Source organism: Musa acuminata, chromosome BXJ1-11 (assembly GCF_036884655.1).
Source record: "Musa acuminata AAA Group cultivar baxijiao chromosome BXJ1-11, Cavendish_Baxijiao_AAA, whole genome shotgun sequence".
NCBI classification, from domain to species: domain Eukaryota; kingdom Viridiplantae; phylum Streptophyta; class Magnoliopsida; order Zingiberales; family Musaceae; genus Musa; species Musa acuminata.
The window spans coordinates 26,563,157-26,582,785 of record NC_088337.1 but is presented as its reverse complement, the minus strand read 5'-3'; the positions used below and the strand labels follow the sequence as shown (position 1 = coordinate 26,582,785).

Here is a 19,629-nt window from a genome sequence, read left to right as displayed (position 1 = left end):
CCACTATCGACTACTATCCCCCGTCTCAGTTCTAGGGTTTGAAGACACTCCTCTCCAAAAGCCTCTCCTTTTTACTCCCGACACTGCTTCATATAAACCCTAATGGCTTCCTCCCCTCCCTCCTCGCCTCCCCACCCTTCGAAGAAGCCCAAGATGTCGTCCTCCGCCACCACGTCCGACGCCGACGAGGACCCTTCCTCCGCCCCCTTCGCCGCCGGCGAGCCCAGGCGGCGGTACAAACGGCGCAAGGTGGCCATTTTCCTCGGCTACTGCGGCGCAGGGTACCAGGGCATGCAGAAGAACCCGGGGGCCCGTACCATCGAGGGCGACCTCGAGGAGGCCCTCTTTCTCGCCGGCGCCGTTCCGGAGACGGACCGCGGCCTCCCCCGCCGTTATGATTGGGCCCGCTCCGCACGCACCGACAAGGGCGTCAGCGCCGCCGCCCAGGTCGTGTCCGGCCGCTTCTATGTAGACCCGCCTGGCCTCGTCGCTCGCCTCAACGCCCATCTCTCCGACCAGATCAGGGTCTTCGGATTCAAACGGGTCACCAACTCCTTCAACGCCAAGAAATTCTGCGATCGCCGCCGGTACGTGTATCTCATCCCGGTGTTCGCCCTTGACCCTAGCGCGCATCCGGACCGGGAGGCCGTGATGGCGAGCATGGGGTCCGACAACGAACTCGCACGCTGCTTAGAATGCTCAGAAAGGGGGCGTAAGATCCCTGGTCTCATGGGCCGCTGGGCTGGGAGTTCCATTGCCCAGAAAAGAGTTGATCTTGCAGCTGATGCATCGGCTGATCAGACTGTTGGTGTCGCCTGTTTCAGTCTGGAAGAAAGTGATAAATCTGAGGCGAATAAGCTAGAAAATTTTGACCTTGGCAGTGGTGGAGTTGATGATGAGCAGCATGATTTCTCCATTATGATTGCAGAGACTAACTCGGCTAACATGGGTAGAAATGAAGTGGAGGCCGGCAAACTTGTATCTGCTGCAACAGATGCTGCTGCTCCTGGTAACATGAATCCTGATGCTACAGTAGATCCAGTGGCTTCCTATGTGGAAGAATATGGTAAGCTCAGTAATGAGGCTATCACAATGAAAGAGAATTCTACTGCAACAGATGCTGTTGCTCCTGGTAACATGAATCCTGATGCTACAGTAGATCCAGTGGCTTCCTATGTGGAAGAATATGGTAAGCTCAGTAATGAGGCTATCACAATGAAAGAGAATTCTACTATGGAGCCGAGTGCTTCTTTAGAAAACCAGAGATTGGAACCTATAGTTGCTGATAGAACTAATGGAGAGCAAGTGACTGTCAAAAGCAAGTTTTGTTATGAGGATGAGCAGAGGGAGAGATTTAATAGCGTACTGAAGCATTATGTGGGAACTCACAACTTCCATAACTTCACAACCAGAACTAAGGCTGAAGATCCCTCTGCTCGTAGATATATTATATCCTTTGATGCAAATCGTGTTGTCTGTATCGAGGGGATTGAATTTGTCAAGTGTGAGGTTGTAGGACAGAGCTTTATGCTCCATCAGATCAGGAAGATGATCGGCCTTGCAGTTGCAGTGATGAGGAACTGTGCACCTGAGTCACTTATGGATATAGCCTTGAAAAAGTATGATCTTTTTATCCTCTTGTGTGTATATCAACTTTATGCCATGGTCATGGGTGATTAATTTGGCTTTTGTTGTTCAGGGATGTCAATATCAATGTTCCTACGGCCCCTGAAGTTGGGCTTTACCTGGATGAATGCCTATTTACATCATATAACCAGAAATGGAAGGATTCGCATGAGGTATTGACCATGGAAGCTTATGCTGAGGAAGCTGAGGAATTTAAGATGAAATATATATACCCTCATATTGCCTCTATGGAGCACAAGGAAGGAGCGGTTGCACTGTGGCTTCACTCTTTGAACCAACGTAATTACCCAGATTTCTGTTTTATGGAGACAAGTCATGAATGTGCCAGTGCCACCAGTAAGGATCAAGCAGGTAACTCGGGAGAGCAACTCTTGTGAAAGGGGATTGGCTGCCACTTTTTTTTATTATGAGAGAAGTTTTTTTGCGCTATATAATTTTCGCACAGAATTTTATTTCCCTTGGCTATCCTTTGTTTCATTTTAATGAAAGTATTTCAACTATAGCCGTGGACATGTAATAGCATCGTTAGAAGTGTCTTAGATGTATGAACCATGAAGATTTATCAATCATACATGGTTCTCTTAAGAGATCATCTAACACGTTTCTTCTCTTGGGCAAATTTGTTGCAATGATAAGCTGATGAAACTTTCAGACTCATAATAATATCAGTTCCTTAGTTACATTAGAATCGAGGGTGATATTTCTCGATCTCCATGTAGCATTGTTTTGACTAGATTGCAATTGATTTGTGCACTGACTAGTTAGCCATGATATAATACCTGTTTCTGCTATTTGTGCACCAGGCAGAACTCTTCTGGAGAAGACCCTTCTATAATCCTTTGTCATGAAGAATCTTACCTTTTAATGTTGAAGGATGCAGCTTTGAAGGACTTACAGTATAGTCGTTATTGTAGTTTTTGGGTATTTTAACCAATTTGGGGCTCGTAAAATGGATATTGTGATTCATTGATTTGATTATCTTCATCATTGTTTTATCTTCTAGAATGATGAAATAATGAAATCCTAGTAAAATGTGCTGCAGTTAGAAAGAAAATACAATTTTCTTTTTTGTGAAAAGAAATTAATTGGGGGAAAATTAATTATATTCTTTACATACTTCCCTAATCAGGTATTTGAAGTCCTACCCTCATAAGCACTCCCTTTGTTTTGGGCACTTGACCTTACCATGTACCAGCAGTGACAGTAATCAGATTGTCAATCTACACCAGAAAAAGAAACTTACCTCTGGTAGAATCTCCTCAGCTCGCAATCTCATCTCCTCAGGCCCCTCAGAACTGATGCTCTCGTACTCTTGCTCGCAAGAGAGAGCCTTCGGTTTAACTCCAAATGTATGTTAGGTCCACAAAGCAGAGCATTGACTACGATGGATCTCCTCAAGCACCGGATAGAGTTAGTTTCAAGGTCCCCACCCTCATCCGGCAACGGAGAAAAGATTTATTTTCCTGTGGTGGCCCAATCAAAGTCAAACTATAGATGTTGCTTGGTCTTTGCCAACTGTTCCATTATACTTGGTCACGGAGAAAAGATTTATTTTTCTCAGTAGAGATAAAAAAAAATGCTATGTTGGGTGACTTTTATGAAGATCATTAACATTAAGTATGTAGCGTTCGTAGCATACTAATTATATATTGTCTTCAATAGTTAATTATCTTTAGTATTTTAGGCCTTATATTTTATAAAATTATATTGACATCCTTATAATTAAAAAAATAAAACATAAAGATTCATTTATTCTAACATCATTGGTTTAAAAGTAAATAGCAAAAAAGTAATTTTAACATAAGAGCGAACGACATTAGTGGTAACGAATGACGATGCCGCTATGTCACGGACAAACTTCTAAACAAGATGTTTGATGTAATGCTTATGTACGTCCGTGTCTTTTGGCATGTTCATGCCTTGTACAGCATGTAGAGGGGCGATCGAAGGCTTAATAGTCTCATTTTAGTTGGGTTGGTGGCCTCTTTAGGCTTGTAAATAAAGGTTGTGTCATGTGGACACGTGCGAGAGATTTTCGATCTATAATGGATCATTTTACCCTTTGTTGTGTAACTATTCAGAGCTTGTAAAGTCTGTTTGTAATTTGTATTGTCTATGAAGTGTTTTACAGAGATGTTTGCTTGTGGATCCTGATTGAGACATTCTCTCTAACCCGTTCTCTCTTTTGTTGGTCCTAAGGGACAATAGGAGGCTTCGGGGAGGCTGACCTTTGCGGACGGACACGCAATGGTGCCGCACGACTTAGGCAAAACCAGCTAAGTCCGTGACAGATGGTATCAGAGCGGGCCAAGCACTCATAGAAACACTTAGCATGCAAACATGGGGGACCTAGCGGGGCTGCGTTGAGGGCAGTCAGCATACGCGCGACCGTTTGGGGGAAAACGGGCATGGAGATGTAGGGAAAAGGAGTCGCTTGGAGGAGCGGGCATCTGAGATTGGCATTCAGAGGAATGGCCAACCCTTTGCGCAAGAGGCACCACGAGAACAGACAAGCTTGGAAGAATGCGGAGCACACAAAGGTTGGGATGGCTGAGTTTGAGCTACGGCTCAACGTTGACAACTATACTTGATGGTGCTCAAGGCAAGCGAGGCGCTTGGTAAAAGATGAGACCATGCAATGTGGAATGAGTTGCTCAGCGATCGAAAGAGTTGTGCAAAACTCACAGAGGTGAGGGGAATTGCTAACTCGAAGAATTTGGTACTCATGCATGGGCTTGTATACGAACGATGGAATGTTTGTGGCCATCCCAAGGCGACCGAAACTCGGCGCCATGGAGCATTGAAACTTTCTCTTCGGCATGGGAAGGATACGTCCGTAGGAGGCTGAAGTGTGCAACGAGTTCAACATGTTGCTAGGCCTTGAGTGGTGCAGCGGGGGCTGTATTGACGTGGAGTCGCAATCTAGCAAGTGCGTTTGTAAGAGGCAGAACAATGCACAGTTTGTTCAGCAGATCGGAGTAGTCCAAGGGGATGGTGGTCTCCAAAACGAAGAGAGATGTTGCTCCAATGGGATAGTTATCCAGGAGGGATAAGTTCCGGCTCCCTAGAGGGAGAATCATGTGAGACGGACCTCACAAGTTGAGGAGTACCTCAACAAACAACAACTCCACGAAGCTCAATGGACTGAGCAAGTGGCGAGGAGTCGTCGCATGATCTCGCTCGAGAGAATGCATTGGTGTATGCATTGCGAGATCAAGTGGGGGAGCGACCCAAAGCAACTTAAATGAAGGCATACTTGGAGTCGATGTGGAGATCGGACTCAAGGGAGGGCTGACCCGTGGAATGGTGGGCATGAGGGCCACCATCGACTCAATGCAAAAACGAGGAGCGGAGCAACTTGGGTGTAACTTGGCGAAGTACCCAAGCCGCATGAAGGGAGCAAGCATAGAAGTTGGAACATGGAGCAGAGGCACAGTGCTTTCCTTGGACAGAGGTCAAGGACATGAACTCTTGTAGAGGCAAGAGCAGGATCATGTTGTTCCATGGGTCATTCATTCTGTCGGAGTGGACTCATCTTGCATGGTGTCGAAGACGAAGGGAGCTTCTGGGCACATGCACCTTATCTCGGAGGAGCATTTGATGGAGGAACTAAGGCGATTCAATTTACGGAGGCGAAGTTGAGTTCAGAAGGCCTTAGCACGGGGCAAGAGGACTCAGAGGTGGGTACTCTTGAAGAATATGCCACAGTGTTGCCATTCAAGTTGCCATGAAGGAAGCGGTGCGCAGCGGAGATTGTGCCGGTAGGGGTAGAGGCCCAGGATCCGGACAATGGTGCACAAATTACAGTGAAGTCAGTGGACTTCGGGAGCTACTAGGCGACGGACTGTCCTAGAGCGGTGCTTCATCTAGGTGTGACCCAAGAGTGGGTGGATGAAGGTCGATTGCCAAAAGAGCGAACAAAATCGAAGGTGGAAGAAACCCTACGATGTATTGGCAGAGGCCACACATGGAGGGTTCACAATTCGAGTTTATTCCACAAGGATCAGAATGCAATGGAGATGTCACCAGGAGGCGACATGGTGCAGTGGATCGTGGTGGAACAGTTCGTGGCAATGCGATACACACGATCTAGACCCGTGAGGGACTAGATCATATGGAGGTATGATCGGGAGCTACTGGAAGCTCCACTTCGGTGAACAACACGACGGCAAGAAGGGCTATGGATTCAAGGAGTGAAGGCCATGGTACCGCAGAGGCGGGTCTTCCGTGCGTGCATCGAATTTTGCATCGGATGAAAGCCTTGGTCATCAGCATATGGGGGCTGTGTTCCACCAAGGGAAAAGTTCGAATGCAAGCACTAGTGAGTTCCATGGGAGGGACTTGATCATGCAGAGGTATGATCGAAGCAGCTAGAGAGTTGGACTGCTCCAGAGCTCATATTCGCTTAAGGGAGCCCGACAAGTCAGAGGACAAGGTCGAGTAAGCGAACGTTGCTACCAAGGAAGCTAAGGAGAACAGAATCGGTGCAAACCCTACAACGTGATGGCAGAGGCCATGCATGGGAGTTGCAGTCTGTATTTCCATCGACCAAATGGACTGCTTGGAGAACACAGAGGTGTTGAAGCAGGGGGTCGAAAGGGGCGAGGAAGCGACGACAAGTCCAGAGGGACTTAGCTACCCAAAATCAAGCATAAGTTAGAATGGAGGTGGACTCAGAGGAGTGCCACGGAGACATATCTACTGATCGTGAAGAAAAGGGATGCAGATGCGAGGCAACGGATAGTAGGGCCATGGGCATGGCAGCGCCATGGTACCGCAGAGGCGGGACTTCCGTGAAAGTCATTGATCCCTTGCTCTCATGGAGGGAGAGCGCTTGGTCGTGAAAGGGGTCGAGGAGGTGGAGCATGCAGAGGCAATCTCCAAGTACTGACACAAGGCTGAAGGGCAGAGGCCGAGGAACTTCGTAAGACCGGTGTCAATGAGCTTCTCATCAAGATAGCCGAAAGTGAAGGACTTCGGGTCATGCAAGAGTGCATAACCAAGGAACGAAGCAGGCAGTACGCGGTGCTGTACCTTTGCTACTCAATGGAGTAGGCGGTAGGGTTGATGGAGAAGACGGTACAATCCCAGAGGCGACCAAACCTATGAGAGAATTACTCCAAGTTGGGGTGAAAACTTCCCGCATTCCAGAAGTTCGATGGCATTGAGAAGGTGAATCATAGTAACTAACTCAACACAAGGAGTGCAAACACTTCAAGTGCTTCAGAAGTGTGAGCAAAGAGTAGGTGAAGGCCAGTAACCAGCTCGATGCAGGAAGTACAACCTCGAGGAGGCGGGCGAAGTCAAGTAACATTTGCCTTCTCAACTCTTAAGAGAATGGGCGAAACCGAGTACCCCAATTCTCTTATCTATCCAATAGAGGAGCTCTGCAGATGTTCAAAGACCCTTCAAAGATAATGGAAGACAATAGTTGTCAAATTCTCACCAACGGTGATCAGTGCTACTGAGAGTAGATTGTCCGCTTCATTTCCCAACGAAATGCCAATCGAAAGCGGAAGTGATGCGAACCTACTTGGATGTGACAACTAAGTGAAAGAAGAGTCAATGAGCAAATTTTGTGGAGGAATGACCCAAAACTTCAGAAGTTTGCGAGACGATGCTCGTTAAAGCTCCAACAAGCATCCACCCAGTTTAAGCAGCATGAGGAATTTGAGAAACTGACGCAGTAAGGATGGTCTTTTCCTTCATCTGGGGGATCCGCAGGAATCAACAAAGATCAACACAACTCAGCCAACCCCACACCAAAGTCAGAGTCATTGGTGAGTTGAAGCAGCATGGCGGATCAAAGGTTCGACTACTCAAAAACAACAGCGGAGAGCAGCTGGGAGTCAAGAGGCGCATTGTAGCTGGAGCAGAAGATTGAAGACTCAACAAAGGCGAGGAGTTGCAGTGTCGACAAAGGCTTCAACGAGGACGTCGAAGGAATAAGTGGGGGAGAATGTCACAGACAAACTTCTAAACAAGATGTTTGATGTAATGCTTATGTATGTCCGTGTCTTTTGGCATGTTCATGCCTTGTACAGCATGTAGAGGGGCGGCCGAAGACTTAATAGTCCCATTTTAGTTGGGTTGGTGGCCTCTTTAGGTTTGTAAATAAAGGTTGTGTCATGTGGACATGTGCGAGAGATTTTCGATCTGTAATTGACCATTTTACCCTTTGTTGTGCAACTATTCAGAGCTTGTAAAGTTTGTTTGTAATTTGCATTGTCTATGAAGTGTTTTTCGGAGATGTTTGCTTGTGGATCCCAATTGAGACGTTCTCTCTAACCCGTTTTCTCTTTTGTTGGTCCAAAGGGACAATGAGAGGCTGACCTTTGCGGACGGACACGCAAGGGTGCCGCACGACTTAGGCAAAACCAGTTAAGACCGTGACAGCTAGGAGCCAGAGATAATTGTTGTGTATAAGGAGAGTGACAACGAGATGTGAGGGTCGCACATAGATGCAGAATAATTCTCACTTTTGTTATCGCTCTCCTCATCCACAACAATCACTCGTAACCCCTAACTATCACCTATGTCATTCATCATCACAAACTAAAATATTAAAGATTATCTTTTTACTCTTACTTTTTATGATTTTATTAGTAAAATCGATAACGTTATGATAAATGAATCTAGATATTTTAGATATTTTACGTGAGAACCTTGTTATAACAATAAAGTCATTGGCAAATTGAATAATATGAATCACATACACATTTGCCCTTTAACATTGTTTTGAAAGTTCTAAGAAATAAACGCAGTTCTTTTTCTTCTCCTCCTGCGTCTCATTTCCTTCTTCTCCCTTCTTCCTCCATACCATGTCTGATTCCTGCATCCCTTTCCTTCTTCCTCCATACCATATGTCTCCTTCCTGCCCCTTTCCTTCTTCTCCCTTCTTCCTCCATACCATATGTAGGTATAACTGGATCTGTACCAGTTCGACCATTAATAGGTATGGATAGCATTTATACTTCTCCTTTCACTGTATTTCCAATGGTGATTCTTGAATCTCCACTGCTGTTTACACCTTAGAAGCACTCCAATGTTCAAGCTGTACAGGAAAATAAACAATCCACGGATCAAAATAACAAAAAATGAATCTTATAATCAAGGTCCGTAATACCGTACCGTATCGGAGTTTCGACCTGGACTCGGTACCGATACGGTACGATATACCGAGCGGTACACTCAGGTGTACCGCTCGATATATTTAAGCGTGCCGAGCTACAGTGTCGGAACGGTAACAGATGGTCCGCGTACCGGAAGTCTGTCGGACCGGTATGTACCGCCCGTACCGGGCGGTACGATCCGGTACTGTAGACCATGCTTATAATCAACGCCAACTGTGATCGATACAAACACTGTTCTAAGTCTCTTGAAGGTTTCTAGCATAGTTCTCTTTTTATTTCATGGGCAGATTCGATAAATAAATAAATAAAAACCCAAGATTAACTGATTGTACAAACCAACCACTAATAAAATATTTTCGACCAAGAAATACTGTTTTTACAGAAACAGCTCCTCATTAGTACCTTCTCTGCATCTCGCATTGTTAGCGAAATTAGTTATTGGCATCGACCAAGCTCCTAACTACATATGGCAGAATTCCACCATGGCTGTAGTATGCTAGCTCCACCTATGCCATCAGGAAGCATCGTCAATAACCAAAGTACGACCTACCCTGAATATGACCAGCATAAATGTGTGTTTAGCAGTTAATCATCAGAGCACTTGTTTTAGTACCTCAGTGTCGAAGCGAAGGGTGCATGTGAACAATTTGCCAGTATCTGTCGTGACTGTGACATCTTGTCCTGGTTTTATATCACTCACATTGCTCGGCAGGTTGATGGTGTACCGTTCATGGCCTGTCAAGCCAAGGGTATCCGCATCTTCCCCTGACTTAAAACACAAGGGGACAATTCCCATGCCGACTAGGTTACTGCGATGGATTCTCTCAAAGCTCTTTGCTATCACTGCTTTGACACCCTACAACCATGAAAGTGTTCCAGTGATATTAAATATGGGGAACACTAGAAAAAGACAGCTAGAAATACTAATAACTACAAACATAAAAGAACTGACCTGTAGCATTGGGCCCTTTGCAGCCCAATCACGAGAACTTCCGCTTCCATACTCTGCACCTGCCAGTATGATAGTATCATGACCTTCATCTTTGTATCTCTGCAGACAAAAAAGTATAAAATTTAGGTTAATGAGAGCCAATTCCTGCATGATTTTGAACAGAACATACATGCAGCTTCATGCAGCGGTTGGCAATTTTTTGTGTAACTCGACACAAGCTATAAGCAAATGTAGCAACTAACCATGGCTGCGTCAAACACAGAAAGTTTCTCCCCTGAGGGTATGTGAATGGTTTTGGGACCAACTTCTCCTTTCAAGAGCTTATTAACAAGGCGGATGTTTGCAAATGTGCCCCTTGCCATGACCTCATCATTTCCACGGCGACTCCCGTAGGAGTTGTAGTCTTTTGGGTCAACACCACGCTCTGTCAAATACTTGGCAGCAGGACTGTCCTTGTGAATGCTTCCAGCAGGTGAAATGTGGTCTGTTGTGATACTATCACCAAAGTTTAGCAAGCAATAAGCATCTTTCACAGGATGTGGCCCAGGAGGAGACATTGTCGTGTCCTTGAAATAGGGAGGTTCATGAATGTATGTCGATTTAGGATCCCATGCATAGAGAGTACTTGATGGAACTGATAGCTGATTCCACATGGGATTCCCTTTTGTTATTGCCTCATATGTATTCTTGAACATGTCTGGCAGCACACTAGATTGTACAACCTGAAGAAACAGACAAGAAATTACAACACTACCCTTCTGATAACAAGTCTAATGAAAATGAGGATCAAGGAGTGGATACTGTACATTTGCTATCTCTTCATTAGAAGGCCAAATATCCTTGAAGTAAACCTTCTTCCCATCCTTTGAGGTCCCTATAGGTTCCTTTTCAAAGTCAATGTCAACCTGCAAACAATCGGAAGTTGGCTGTCATGAAAAGCTAGCACAGCTCTTTGGATGCCGAAATATATATTCAGTTTTAGTATATCAATTGGCATTAACAGTGTCCTAAGACCAGTGGTTTTCTCTAAAATACAGGTTGAGAGTTGATGCCAGAGCAGGCATCTTACCTAAGAAAAGAAACAAAACGCTTTGATCAATGATAATCCACCATAATTGGAATCAAAGTGATCTACAGATATTAAGGACTGTAAGATATTTTGATCCACTTCAAAAATAATAATTCATTAGCAAGAAACTCAATGTATACTGGCATAAAGAGATATATTATCCATGCCTAGATCATTCAAGTTTGTTCTCTTTCCAAAGTCACTTAACCATACTCTTCTTGATGTCATTTCATGACGTGCAACTTTCATGTTTTAAATTCTTCAATGAGATTTATAGAATTTGATTGGAATTTTATCCATCTAATTATTATTCTGAATTTTGAACAAAGCTTGATATGGGATGGCCATTCTTGTTTAGATGTGTTTCAGTGTGAAATCTGGATCTGGTGACGAACAATTTAATCCTTCTTGGTGTATAACCCTTCTTCGATGAGATCTTGCTGTATAATCCTTATTGTGAAAATCTCAAAAAACAATTTAACTATATTACAACAATATTGGATAAGCGTATATATGTTTTTCATTAGTGAACTAAACACTACATTAGGACTATTTTTTATAAAAGCTTAGTGAATACCTAGTAGTGCCCTAATTTGTAATTTAACTGACTATATTGCCTTTTCAATCATACTCTTAGCAGATTGATGTGCTTGGAGAAGGTATCATCTAATTGGAAAGACAGATTGATACCTTAGGACCCACACCTCTTCATGACTTAATAAGTTCATGCATTGATATCTAGAAATGATAGCATGAAGGTATAAAACCATTAACTTATTGAATTGCATGCCTTTATTAGTAAGTTATTTATTTTCAATCAACATTAGTGTGAAACAAGAACTTAACTAAGTATATGATCTTTTACAGATCTCTATGATAACAAAAGATCCATATAGCCGACCTCAAATAGTTGAGATTTACAACTTTGTTGTTGTTATTGTTGTATCAATGTGTAATAAGAAAAAACTTTGTTTGCTGCTTTTCCAGGAAAAGGAACCAGTAAGTGGCAAATGGAGGTCAGGATGAATACCGTGCCAGCAAGAGAATAAGCTACCACAAGGGGAGGTGATGCAAGATAATTTGCTCTGGTTAAGGGATGTACACGACCCTCAAAGTTCCTATTTCCAGACAATACAGCAGCAGCGACTATGTCTGGAAGTAGAACACCAACTTCAGACTTCATTTCTAATATCAAAAAAACATATGCTCAAACTAAATAAATAAATGAACATTACCGTTCTCAGATATAGCAGCTGATACTGCTTCATCGAGGTCTCCAGAATTCCCAATGCAAGTAGTGCAGCCATACCCAACTATATTGAAGCCCAGCTGGTTTAAATACTTCTGCAAACCACTGAAAAATATGTTCCAGATTTAATTTTTGGGATATCAAACAAGTTTAAAATCATAATAATCATCCAGCTGTTATGCTCTTTGAAGCTACAACCTCTTCTCCAGGTATTTGGTCACAACTCCAGAACCAGGAGCAAGACTAGTCTTGATCCATGGTTTCACCTGACACAAAATGACATGAACCATTAGAGCAAACCAACCATTGGCATGTGGATATATGAACTGTATCAACTACAGATCTTATGTTACATTAAATATGAAAACACACTAAGTATAGCAAGGGAATGCAGTAGTCAACCTCAAGGCCCAGCTCACAAGCCTTTTTTGCAGCCAAAGCAGCTCCAAGCATTACACTAGGATTTGATGTGTTTGTGCAGCTGGTAATTGCAGCTATGACAACATCACCATGTTTTATCTGGGTAGTCGTACCATGGAAAGAGAATTCTGCAATCTTGTCCTGGGACTCTTTTGGCACAGCAAAACCCTATAAGAAACCTAATATATTATTTTACACATTCTTGCTTTCAGATATAAAGCACAATGACCAACATGTAATTTTGTGATATCTGATAATCTAAATGGATAAATATGTAAAGAATATGAGATCATTGGCATATGGGTTATCTGACGACCAGATACAGGTAACTCCTCAAAGTCACAAGTTCTGCAACTTCTCCCAGTCTTTATCAATAGCTCTGTTTATCAATTATAACCAAGTATCAAATAATAATAATAATGAAAGGTTCCTGATCATTGGCATAAATTACTAGTATTGTCCAGGTAAATGTAAATATTAAGGCCTTCTCTTAAGATGCCAATAGATGGTGTAACATTTCTATAAAATCTAGAAAAAAATTTCAAAGCAATAGCCAGTGAAGTTTTTCATCTTAATGAAATAAATTTTAATATACTATGGCTGATATGACATCTGCCTCAAAAGGACTGGCTCTAGGAACAACTAAAGTTCTAAATTGCATAGTCTCCAAGTTTGATACTTGCCTTTTCCATGTGCTCTTTGTTGGAAAGAAACACTAAACTGTAACTTTTCAAATGCATGAAATAAGGATGATACATCCATTAAAACTTGCATAATCTTTTATGCTACATCACGTAAACTGAACTATGAGTACCTTGAATCCAACTTTGTTGTCCAAACAAGATTGCCAATCTGCTTTCATTTCCTTCAAAGGAACACGATCATGAGGCCTGCATGGTAGATAATTTTTAAGAGGCTAAAAAAGGATTCTATTATATTCAGCTGGCAAATAATAGCTGCAAGCCTGTTGATGGCTTCAACTTGAGTCCAGGGTTCCTGACCTCTTAGGTCCTGATACACATGGTTCTACGTCTCCCAGATTCAATTCCAAGTAGGATGAATACACTCTTTCAGTTTGTGGCTGTATAGGAATTCTCAGTATGAAAACAACAATCAAGTTCAATGTGAAATTGCCGACTAGAGTCGAAGAAAATTACCTGGCTGTAGTCAACAAACATCTTATTAGCCTGTAAGTAGGATTCTATCATGGCCACCTAAAGGTTGACAAGAGGATTAGAGTGCATTGAGAAAAGTCTTTACGACAATTGGATAATAACAGAAACTTACAGTATCATCACTTCTTCCAGTCAGTTTCAAATATTGAAGTGTGACATGATCAACAGGGAAGAAGCCCATAGTTGCTCCATATTCTGGCGACATATTTGCAATAGTAGCACGATCCGCCAAAGAAAGTTCACTCATGCCTTCCCCTGTATACATATATTATCACAATTCAACAAGAGGGAAGGGGTAGAGAGGTAAAAGTACACTCAGCATGTTAGAAAACAACATAAATTCAATAACCTCAAGAAGAAAAAATTGAGATTCGTTGGTCTATTTACCATAGAACTCGACGAACTTCCCAACGACACCATGCTTCCGAAGCATCTGGGTCACTGTCAAAACCAAGTCTGTAGCTGTCACGCCATTCCTCAATTTCCCAGTAAGTTTGAAACCAACAACTCCAGGCAGCACCATACTCATCGCCTGTGCAATGACAAAGAAAAAAGATTTTCGACAAAGATTGAGAAAAATATTTTGACCCACACACGATGTATATGTATAAATAAATCATAGTTGCAAGCAAGTCCAGTCTAGATGTAGCTACACATTTAAACACGAAAAAAATATCAAAAATGCTGATATACCATGACCAAATGTGTAAAAGATTTAAGAGACACTATAGCTGATAAGCAATGCATCATGATTGTCTAACTCCTAGCAATTTGGTTAATTTTTACCCCAAAACAATCAGATAGACCAATTTCTCTCAAAACTGGGTTTGTGAACAACACTAATTAAGACACGATGACAGAACTTAACGCAAACCCAGAGCCCCAAACAAATAGTGAATGATGCCAAGGTTGATTGAGCTTTGATATTTTTTTGTTGCACATGAACAAACGCGAAGACATTTTAGTAGTAGCAATATTTCACTGCATGGTTACTCGTAAAAGTCTTCCCATTGTTAGAAGTTCCTATCATATGTGACATTAAAGATATCAGGCTTCAAAGTTTCTGGATAAAGCAGGGAACCAAAGAAGCACATTTCTCTTGTTGCATGATTAAGAAAATGCATCAAGGCATTTAGCCATGAAGAGAAGGGGGACCGCATTCTCACCAATCATGTTTTAAACTTTAAGCTAATGACCAGGAAGAGAATGGTCTCACCATTCATGTTTTAAATCTTAAACTAGTCACTTGAAACCTCATCTTCCGGTCGCTACCATTGGCCAACCTACACCAAACACATCTATTTTTCATATTTCAAGAAGACAAGGCAATGCATTCACCACGAAGTGCTTGACAACAATTTTATTATTTGGTCACTTTTGTGGGATTTCTTATTTCTTCCAGTCTCTTAGGCCTCTCATGCTACCCTGATCATTTCAATTCGAAGAGGCCTGCAATCCCAGTAATTAAAGCCATAAACAGCAAATGTACATATGCATTAATAAAGACAAATGGGTTAGCTGCTAATCCTTTTAAAGTAAAAATTAATTACAAGAAGTCCAAAGTACTGCAACTAAGAAAGATGCAATATAAAGCATTTTAGCAAATTGATTGTAGGTAAAATGAAAGAGATAATACTGCTGAAAAAATCTAAAAAAATTCTCATAAAACCAGAACAATCTGAGGGGAAAAGGAAATGGTGTTCCAATAAATTATCAAGGCTAGTGGAGTTGCAAACAGATTATCATATAGGGATTTCTACATTCCTAACAAAATAAACTTACCTGGCCAAGCATTGCAGCTTCTGCTTCTATTCCACCAACACCCCAGCCAGCAACACCTAATCCATCTATCATTGTCGTGTGCGAATCAGTGCCAACCACACTGTCAGGGTAGAGCATACCTCCACTGTTAAAAACAACACGACCAAGATATTCTAAATTTACCTGCAGAGGACAATTTAAACTTAAAAAAGTACAAGAGAAGATTGAAAAACAAATAAAACAATTTCTCATGATCAATAAGATACAATTACCTGGTGAACAATACCAGACCCTGGTGGAACCCCAAGCATGTTATGGAAAGCACTAGAACCCCACTTCAGAAAACCAAATCTTTCCTTATTACGATGGAATTCAAGTTCCATGTTAGCCTGCAGAGCGTTTTCTGATCTTGCCACATCAACCTGAACTGAGTGATCAATAACGAGATCCACAGGAACCTGCATGCATCAGTTGTGCACACTTATTCAAGCTGGTATAATAAACCCAACATTCTGGATTGTATCTCTCGATAAGATATATAAACTTATCAAACAGAAGGACTTTGAAATATACTTCACGGTTATGAATGTCTGATTCTATCATGACATTTATTATAACCCTTACTTTTGTTCGATGTACTTCAAATTTCTAAGTTCACAGGTCCATTATCTTATGTTCGTAAAACTAAATGCAACATAGAAATTACAAAGACCTCTTATGTTTCATGATGATGTCAAAAAGCATATTATGTCAAAGGAAGACATTTAATGTCCTTGACTTCTTTTATAGGCATCATCACTAACCAATTTTGATAAGATCAAAGCTCAGATGATCTTGTGTCCTTGTGTTCGCTAAACTAGTCAGCAAGAAGAAACAGTCTCAACAAAAGGTTCTAATCAGAAGCTAGTCCAACATCTAGAGAAGAATTTTTATATGATTCTTAGTTTAACAATCCTTTTTTTTTGTTAGTTGTTGATCTTGCATACGTTTTTTCCCATATCCTAGAAAAAACAAAATTTCCGAAATATCCTTCATACGTTTAAACAGAGATATAACCAATGCAAGTCACACTAACAATAAAATTTAAATGATATAAAAAATAAGGCACAAAATTTTCAAGGACTTTTCAACAGGGAAGATGAAGAAAACCGAGATTTACCCAACAGCAGATATTTTCAAGGATAGTTCCGAAGCGTTCAAGGGAAATGAACTATATAATTACTGTTTTAAATTTACACTTACTAATGGATTGATTTTATTTGGATCACTTCCGAGCTTCTTCATAGCATCTCTCATGCACGCAAGATCAACTACAGCTGGAACACCAGTGAAATCCTGACAAGCAAATTGAAACACAAAAGAAATGTTACATGGATGCCTGTAACAAACAAGACATTTGTGAAACAAAATATTACGCATGATGAATTTGTCAAAATTGCATAACCCGCAATCAGATATATGATAGACAACAAGGGTTGCAACAAATTAAGCTTCAGTTAACTGCAGAGAATATAATAGGTTAATTCAATAGACACATAAAGTTCTGTAATCAATTTTCTATACTTCATTTTCAATCAAATATGTATAAATTTAAGCCCACATGAGTGGGGAGAAAGATTATCCTTTTCTATGGAATAAGGAGAACAAATGGAACCACATCATCATCATACAAGCGACTTACTCCACTATTCTCTGTCTCCCTATGCCTAAGTCGACCAATACATTGATACTTTCTAAACCTTTTTATGCAATAGCAACAGTGTTAAGTTGGGGGTGTCTGAAAGCTCTTGAGACCTAGTAAACATTGTTGTCATTGTTATTATCACCTTGTAGGAATCCATAACGACACATTGTAATTGAGGTCAAATCTTCTCATCCCCAATGTCATCAAAAGTAAATAATTTAAATATTGTCCAATTTTACATAGATTTGTTTTACTGGTTAGAAACCTCCAATGATCATCATAATTCATATCCATATTCAACAAATTAGCAAGACCTACACTGAGTTGATAGAGATATTGTAGTATCCAATTCAAGAAGCCACATGCTACAAGTAGCACCTATACATTAAAATATTTAGAATTTTATGAGTTGCCTTTTAGCTTTAGATATTAAAGTTACTCAGACACTAAGGTATACAAAGATCGATTGATTCATGAATGGTGTAATTACTGGAGAAATTTAAAAAACACATACAGAATCCAGTTCACAAAACTCCTGACCTTGTAAAGTCAGGGAAGGGGCAAAGAAAGGCATGCTTAAAATAGAATTATATCTTTTTTATGCATTAGATCTTTTCAAGAGAATTCTATATAACAATTTGGCTGAGTGTTGCATGTCTGAAGGCCATGAAACACCCTTGACACAAGTCACAATTAAATAGCAAAATTAAAGAAAAAAATTGGACAACAACAAGCATAATGAATTGTATTCCTTAATTGCTCTAATATTGTATTCCCTATATGGAGAAAATGAAGTACACATACACTGGTTCGAAAAGTTTATTCCTTTTCTTTTTATAACTTTTGTTCCTGCAGAAGCGGCCCACATCTGTCAGTACAAACCAACCAATCTCAACAAGAAACTGATTCTTTACTCCCACAGACTAAAATTAGCTACTTCACTAAAATAACCACACGGAAGAAGAACAATAAGGATCTCCTGATGATATATATATAGCACGATATAGGACCTAAAAACTTCCAAAAAAATCAAGATGGAAATCAGAGAGAGAAGACGTACCTGAAGCAGAACGCGAGCGGGCTTGAAGGGAATCTCGACTTGCTTAGGCGCGGTATTCTCCCAGTCCAGAATCTTCTCCACATCTTTCCCAGTCACCTGGAACTCATCACAGTTCCGAATCGCCGATTCCAGCAGAATCCTTATCGAGTACGGAAGCCGCTCTAAACCAACGGAACCACGGCAACAATCATCATTTCGTTAAGGCACCAAATTCACACCGGAAGTCATCGAAATCCTTACCGATCCTGGGGTCAGTCAGAGCAGGCAAGCTGTAATACTTCCCGAAATCACCGCCTCCCGGCTTCCGCAGCGTCGTCAAGATGCTCTCATACGAATTCCTCGTAGCTACCCAACCGAAAACCGCGAGGTGATCAGGTCGGACCCAGAACAAGAACAAAATCAAAATAAGAACGCCAGTGGCGAGGGGTGAATGGGGAGGATACCCATGGTGGCGAACCGGCGCTCGAAGCGGTAGGCGACGGCGGCATAGGAGCGGACAAGGGCGCGGTGGCTGATCGGTGACCGCCCATCGGAGAGGTGAGATCGGGGGACAGGATTGGAGGGCAGCGGCGGACGAGAGGAGGGAGAGATCGAGGACAGGAGGTATGCGCCGGACGCGGAGAGCGGGGAGGAGGAGGTGAGGCGGGAGGAGGAACGTGCGAGGAGGACCCCTGCCATCGCTAGATGTCGAGATGCCGCGGTGGGGATCAGCGCGCGCGATCAGTTACGAGTGCAAGAGTCAGCGAGGGTTGGAAGTTATGTACAGGGCGTGGGAGGAGGACGAAAAAGCGCTGTCGCGAGAGGGATAGGGAACGACGCGTGGGAAGCGCTCGCCTGCGGTGACGGGACCCGCGCGGGCTGCAGCGGTGGTCAACTGATCGCCCGCGAGTGATCGTGGGTCCCGCCGGACAACAGACCAGACGAAAGGGTAAGGGAAGCGGGTTCCATCCGTGACGGTCGGCTTTTTCCAAATCTCGCCAGATGGTGTTCGCTGTTCGAGACCACTTGGAGGATCAAATCCTTCGAACACGCGCGACGATTTCTTGCGGTTCCGGTCTCCATGATTTGCGGTCGGCTGTTTCTGTTGGAACAAAAAACAGCCTTTAAGTTTGGACATCACTTCAACAATTCGATCAAATTACGTGCGCGAATCTTGAAAGCCACGTTTGACCAAAAACAATGCTATCTAATAAAACACGCGACTCCATCGTAAACACAACGAATACCTGCCACCTGCTTTAAACTAATAACCCAAATAAACCAGAATGGGTTTCGTGAGCGTGGGTCCCATCTGGCACCGGACCCGGCGAAAGGGTGAGGGAAGCTGGTTCGTTAATTGCCGGCCGGCTTTTACACGACTGGCGAGATGGTGTTCGCTGTTCGCGACCAATTGGTGGATCCAGTCTTTGAAACGCGCAGCGTTTTCTATTAGTTCCGCTGCTTCTGAGACGCGATCATCTGTTTCATCTCGTTCAGGAA

General features: G+C 42.4%; 2 protein-coding genes across 4 annotated transcripts; one reads left to right on the top strand and one right to left on the bottom strand.

Annotated features, from left to right (window-relative positions):
* The first annotated feature begins 23 nt into the window (after positions 1-23).
* LOC135597405 (uncharacterized) lies at positions 24-12,046 on the top strand. 2 transcript variants are annotated; one of them, XM_065090316.1, is made up of 3 exons: positions 24-1,619; positions 1,700-1,998; positions 11,789-12,046. In XM_065090316.1, exons 1-3 carry the CDS (start codon positions 103-105, stop codon positions 11,848-11,850), a joined length of 1,878 nt encoding a protein of 625 aa, XP_064946388.1. In that variant the 5' UTR covers positions 24-102; the 3' UTR covers positions 11,851-12,046. The 2 variants fall into 2 exon arrangements, with proteins under 2 accessions (XP_064946388.1, XP_064946389.1); XM_065090317.1 differs by lacking the exon at positions 11,789-12,046 and adding an exon at positions 2,451-2,642.
* LOC135597403 (aconitate hydratase, cytoplasmic-like) lies at positions 8,328-18,914 on the bottom strand. Of its 2 annotated transcripts, XM_065090315.1 has the most exons (21): positions 18,594-18,914; positions 18,391-18,495; positions 18,151-18,311; positions 16,649-16,741; positions 15,679-15,864; positions 15,428-15,589; positions 14,033-14,177; positions 13,758-13,900; positions 13,628-13,684; positions 13,472-13,551; positions 13,285-13,360; positions 12,453-12,638; positions 12,249-12,316; positions 12,037-12,155; positions 11,832-11,953; positions 10,539-10,637; positions 9,975-10,454; positions 9,733-9,831; positions 9,394-9,636; positions 9,183-9,286; positions 8,328-8,701 (listed from the first exon to the last, which is right to left on the bottom strand). In XM_065090315.1, the coding sequence occupies exons 1-20, from the start codon at positions 18,826-18,828 to the stop codon at positions 9,212-9,214; spliced, it is 2,934 nt and encodes a 977-aa protein (XP_064946387.1). In that variant the 5' UTR covers positions 18,829-18,914; the 3' UTR covers positions 8,328-8,701; positions 9,183-9,211. The 2 variants fall into 2 exon arrangements, with proteins under 2 accessions (XP_064946387.1, XP_064946386.1); XM_065090314.1 differs by lacking the exon at positions 8,328-8,701 and having other exon boundaries at positions 9,022-9,286.
* Between the last annotated feature and the right edge of the window lie 715 nt (positions 18,915-19,629).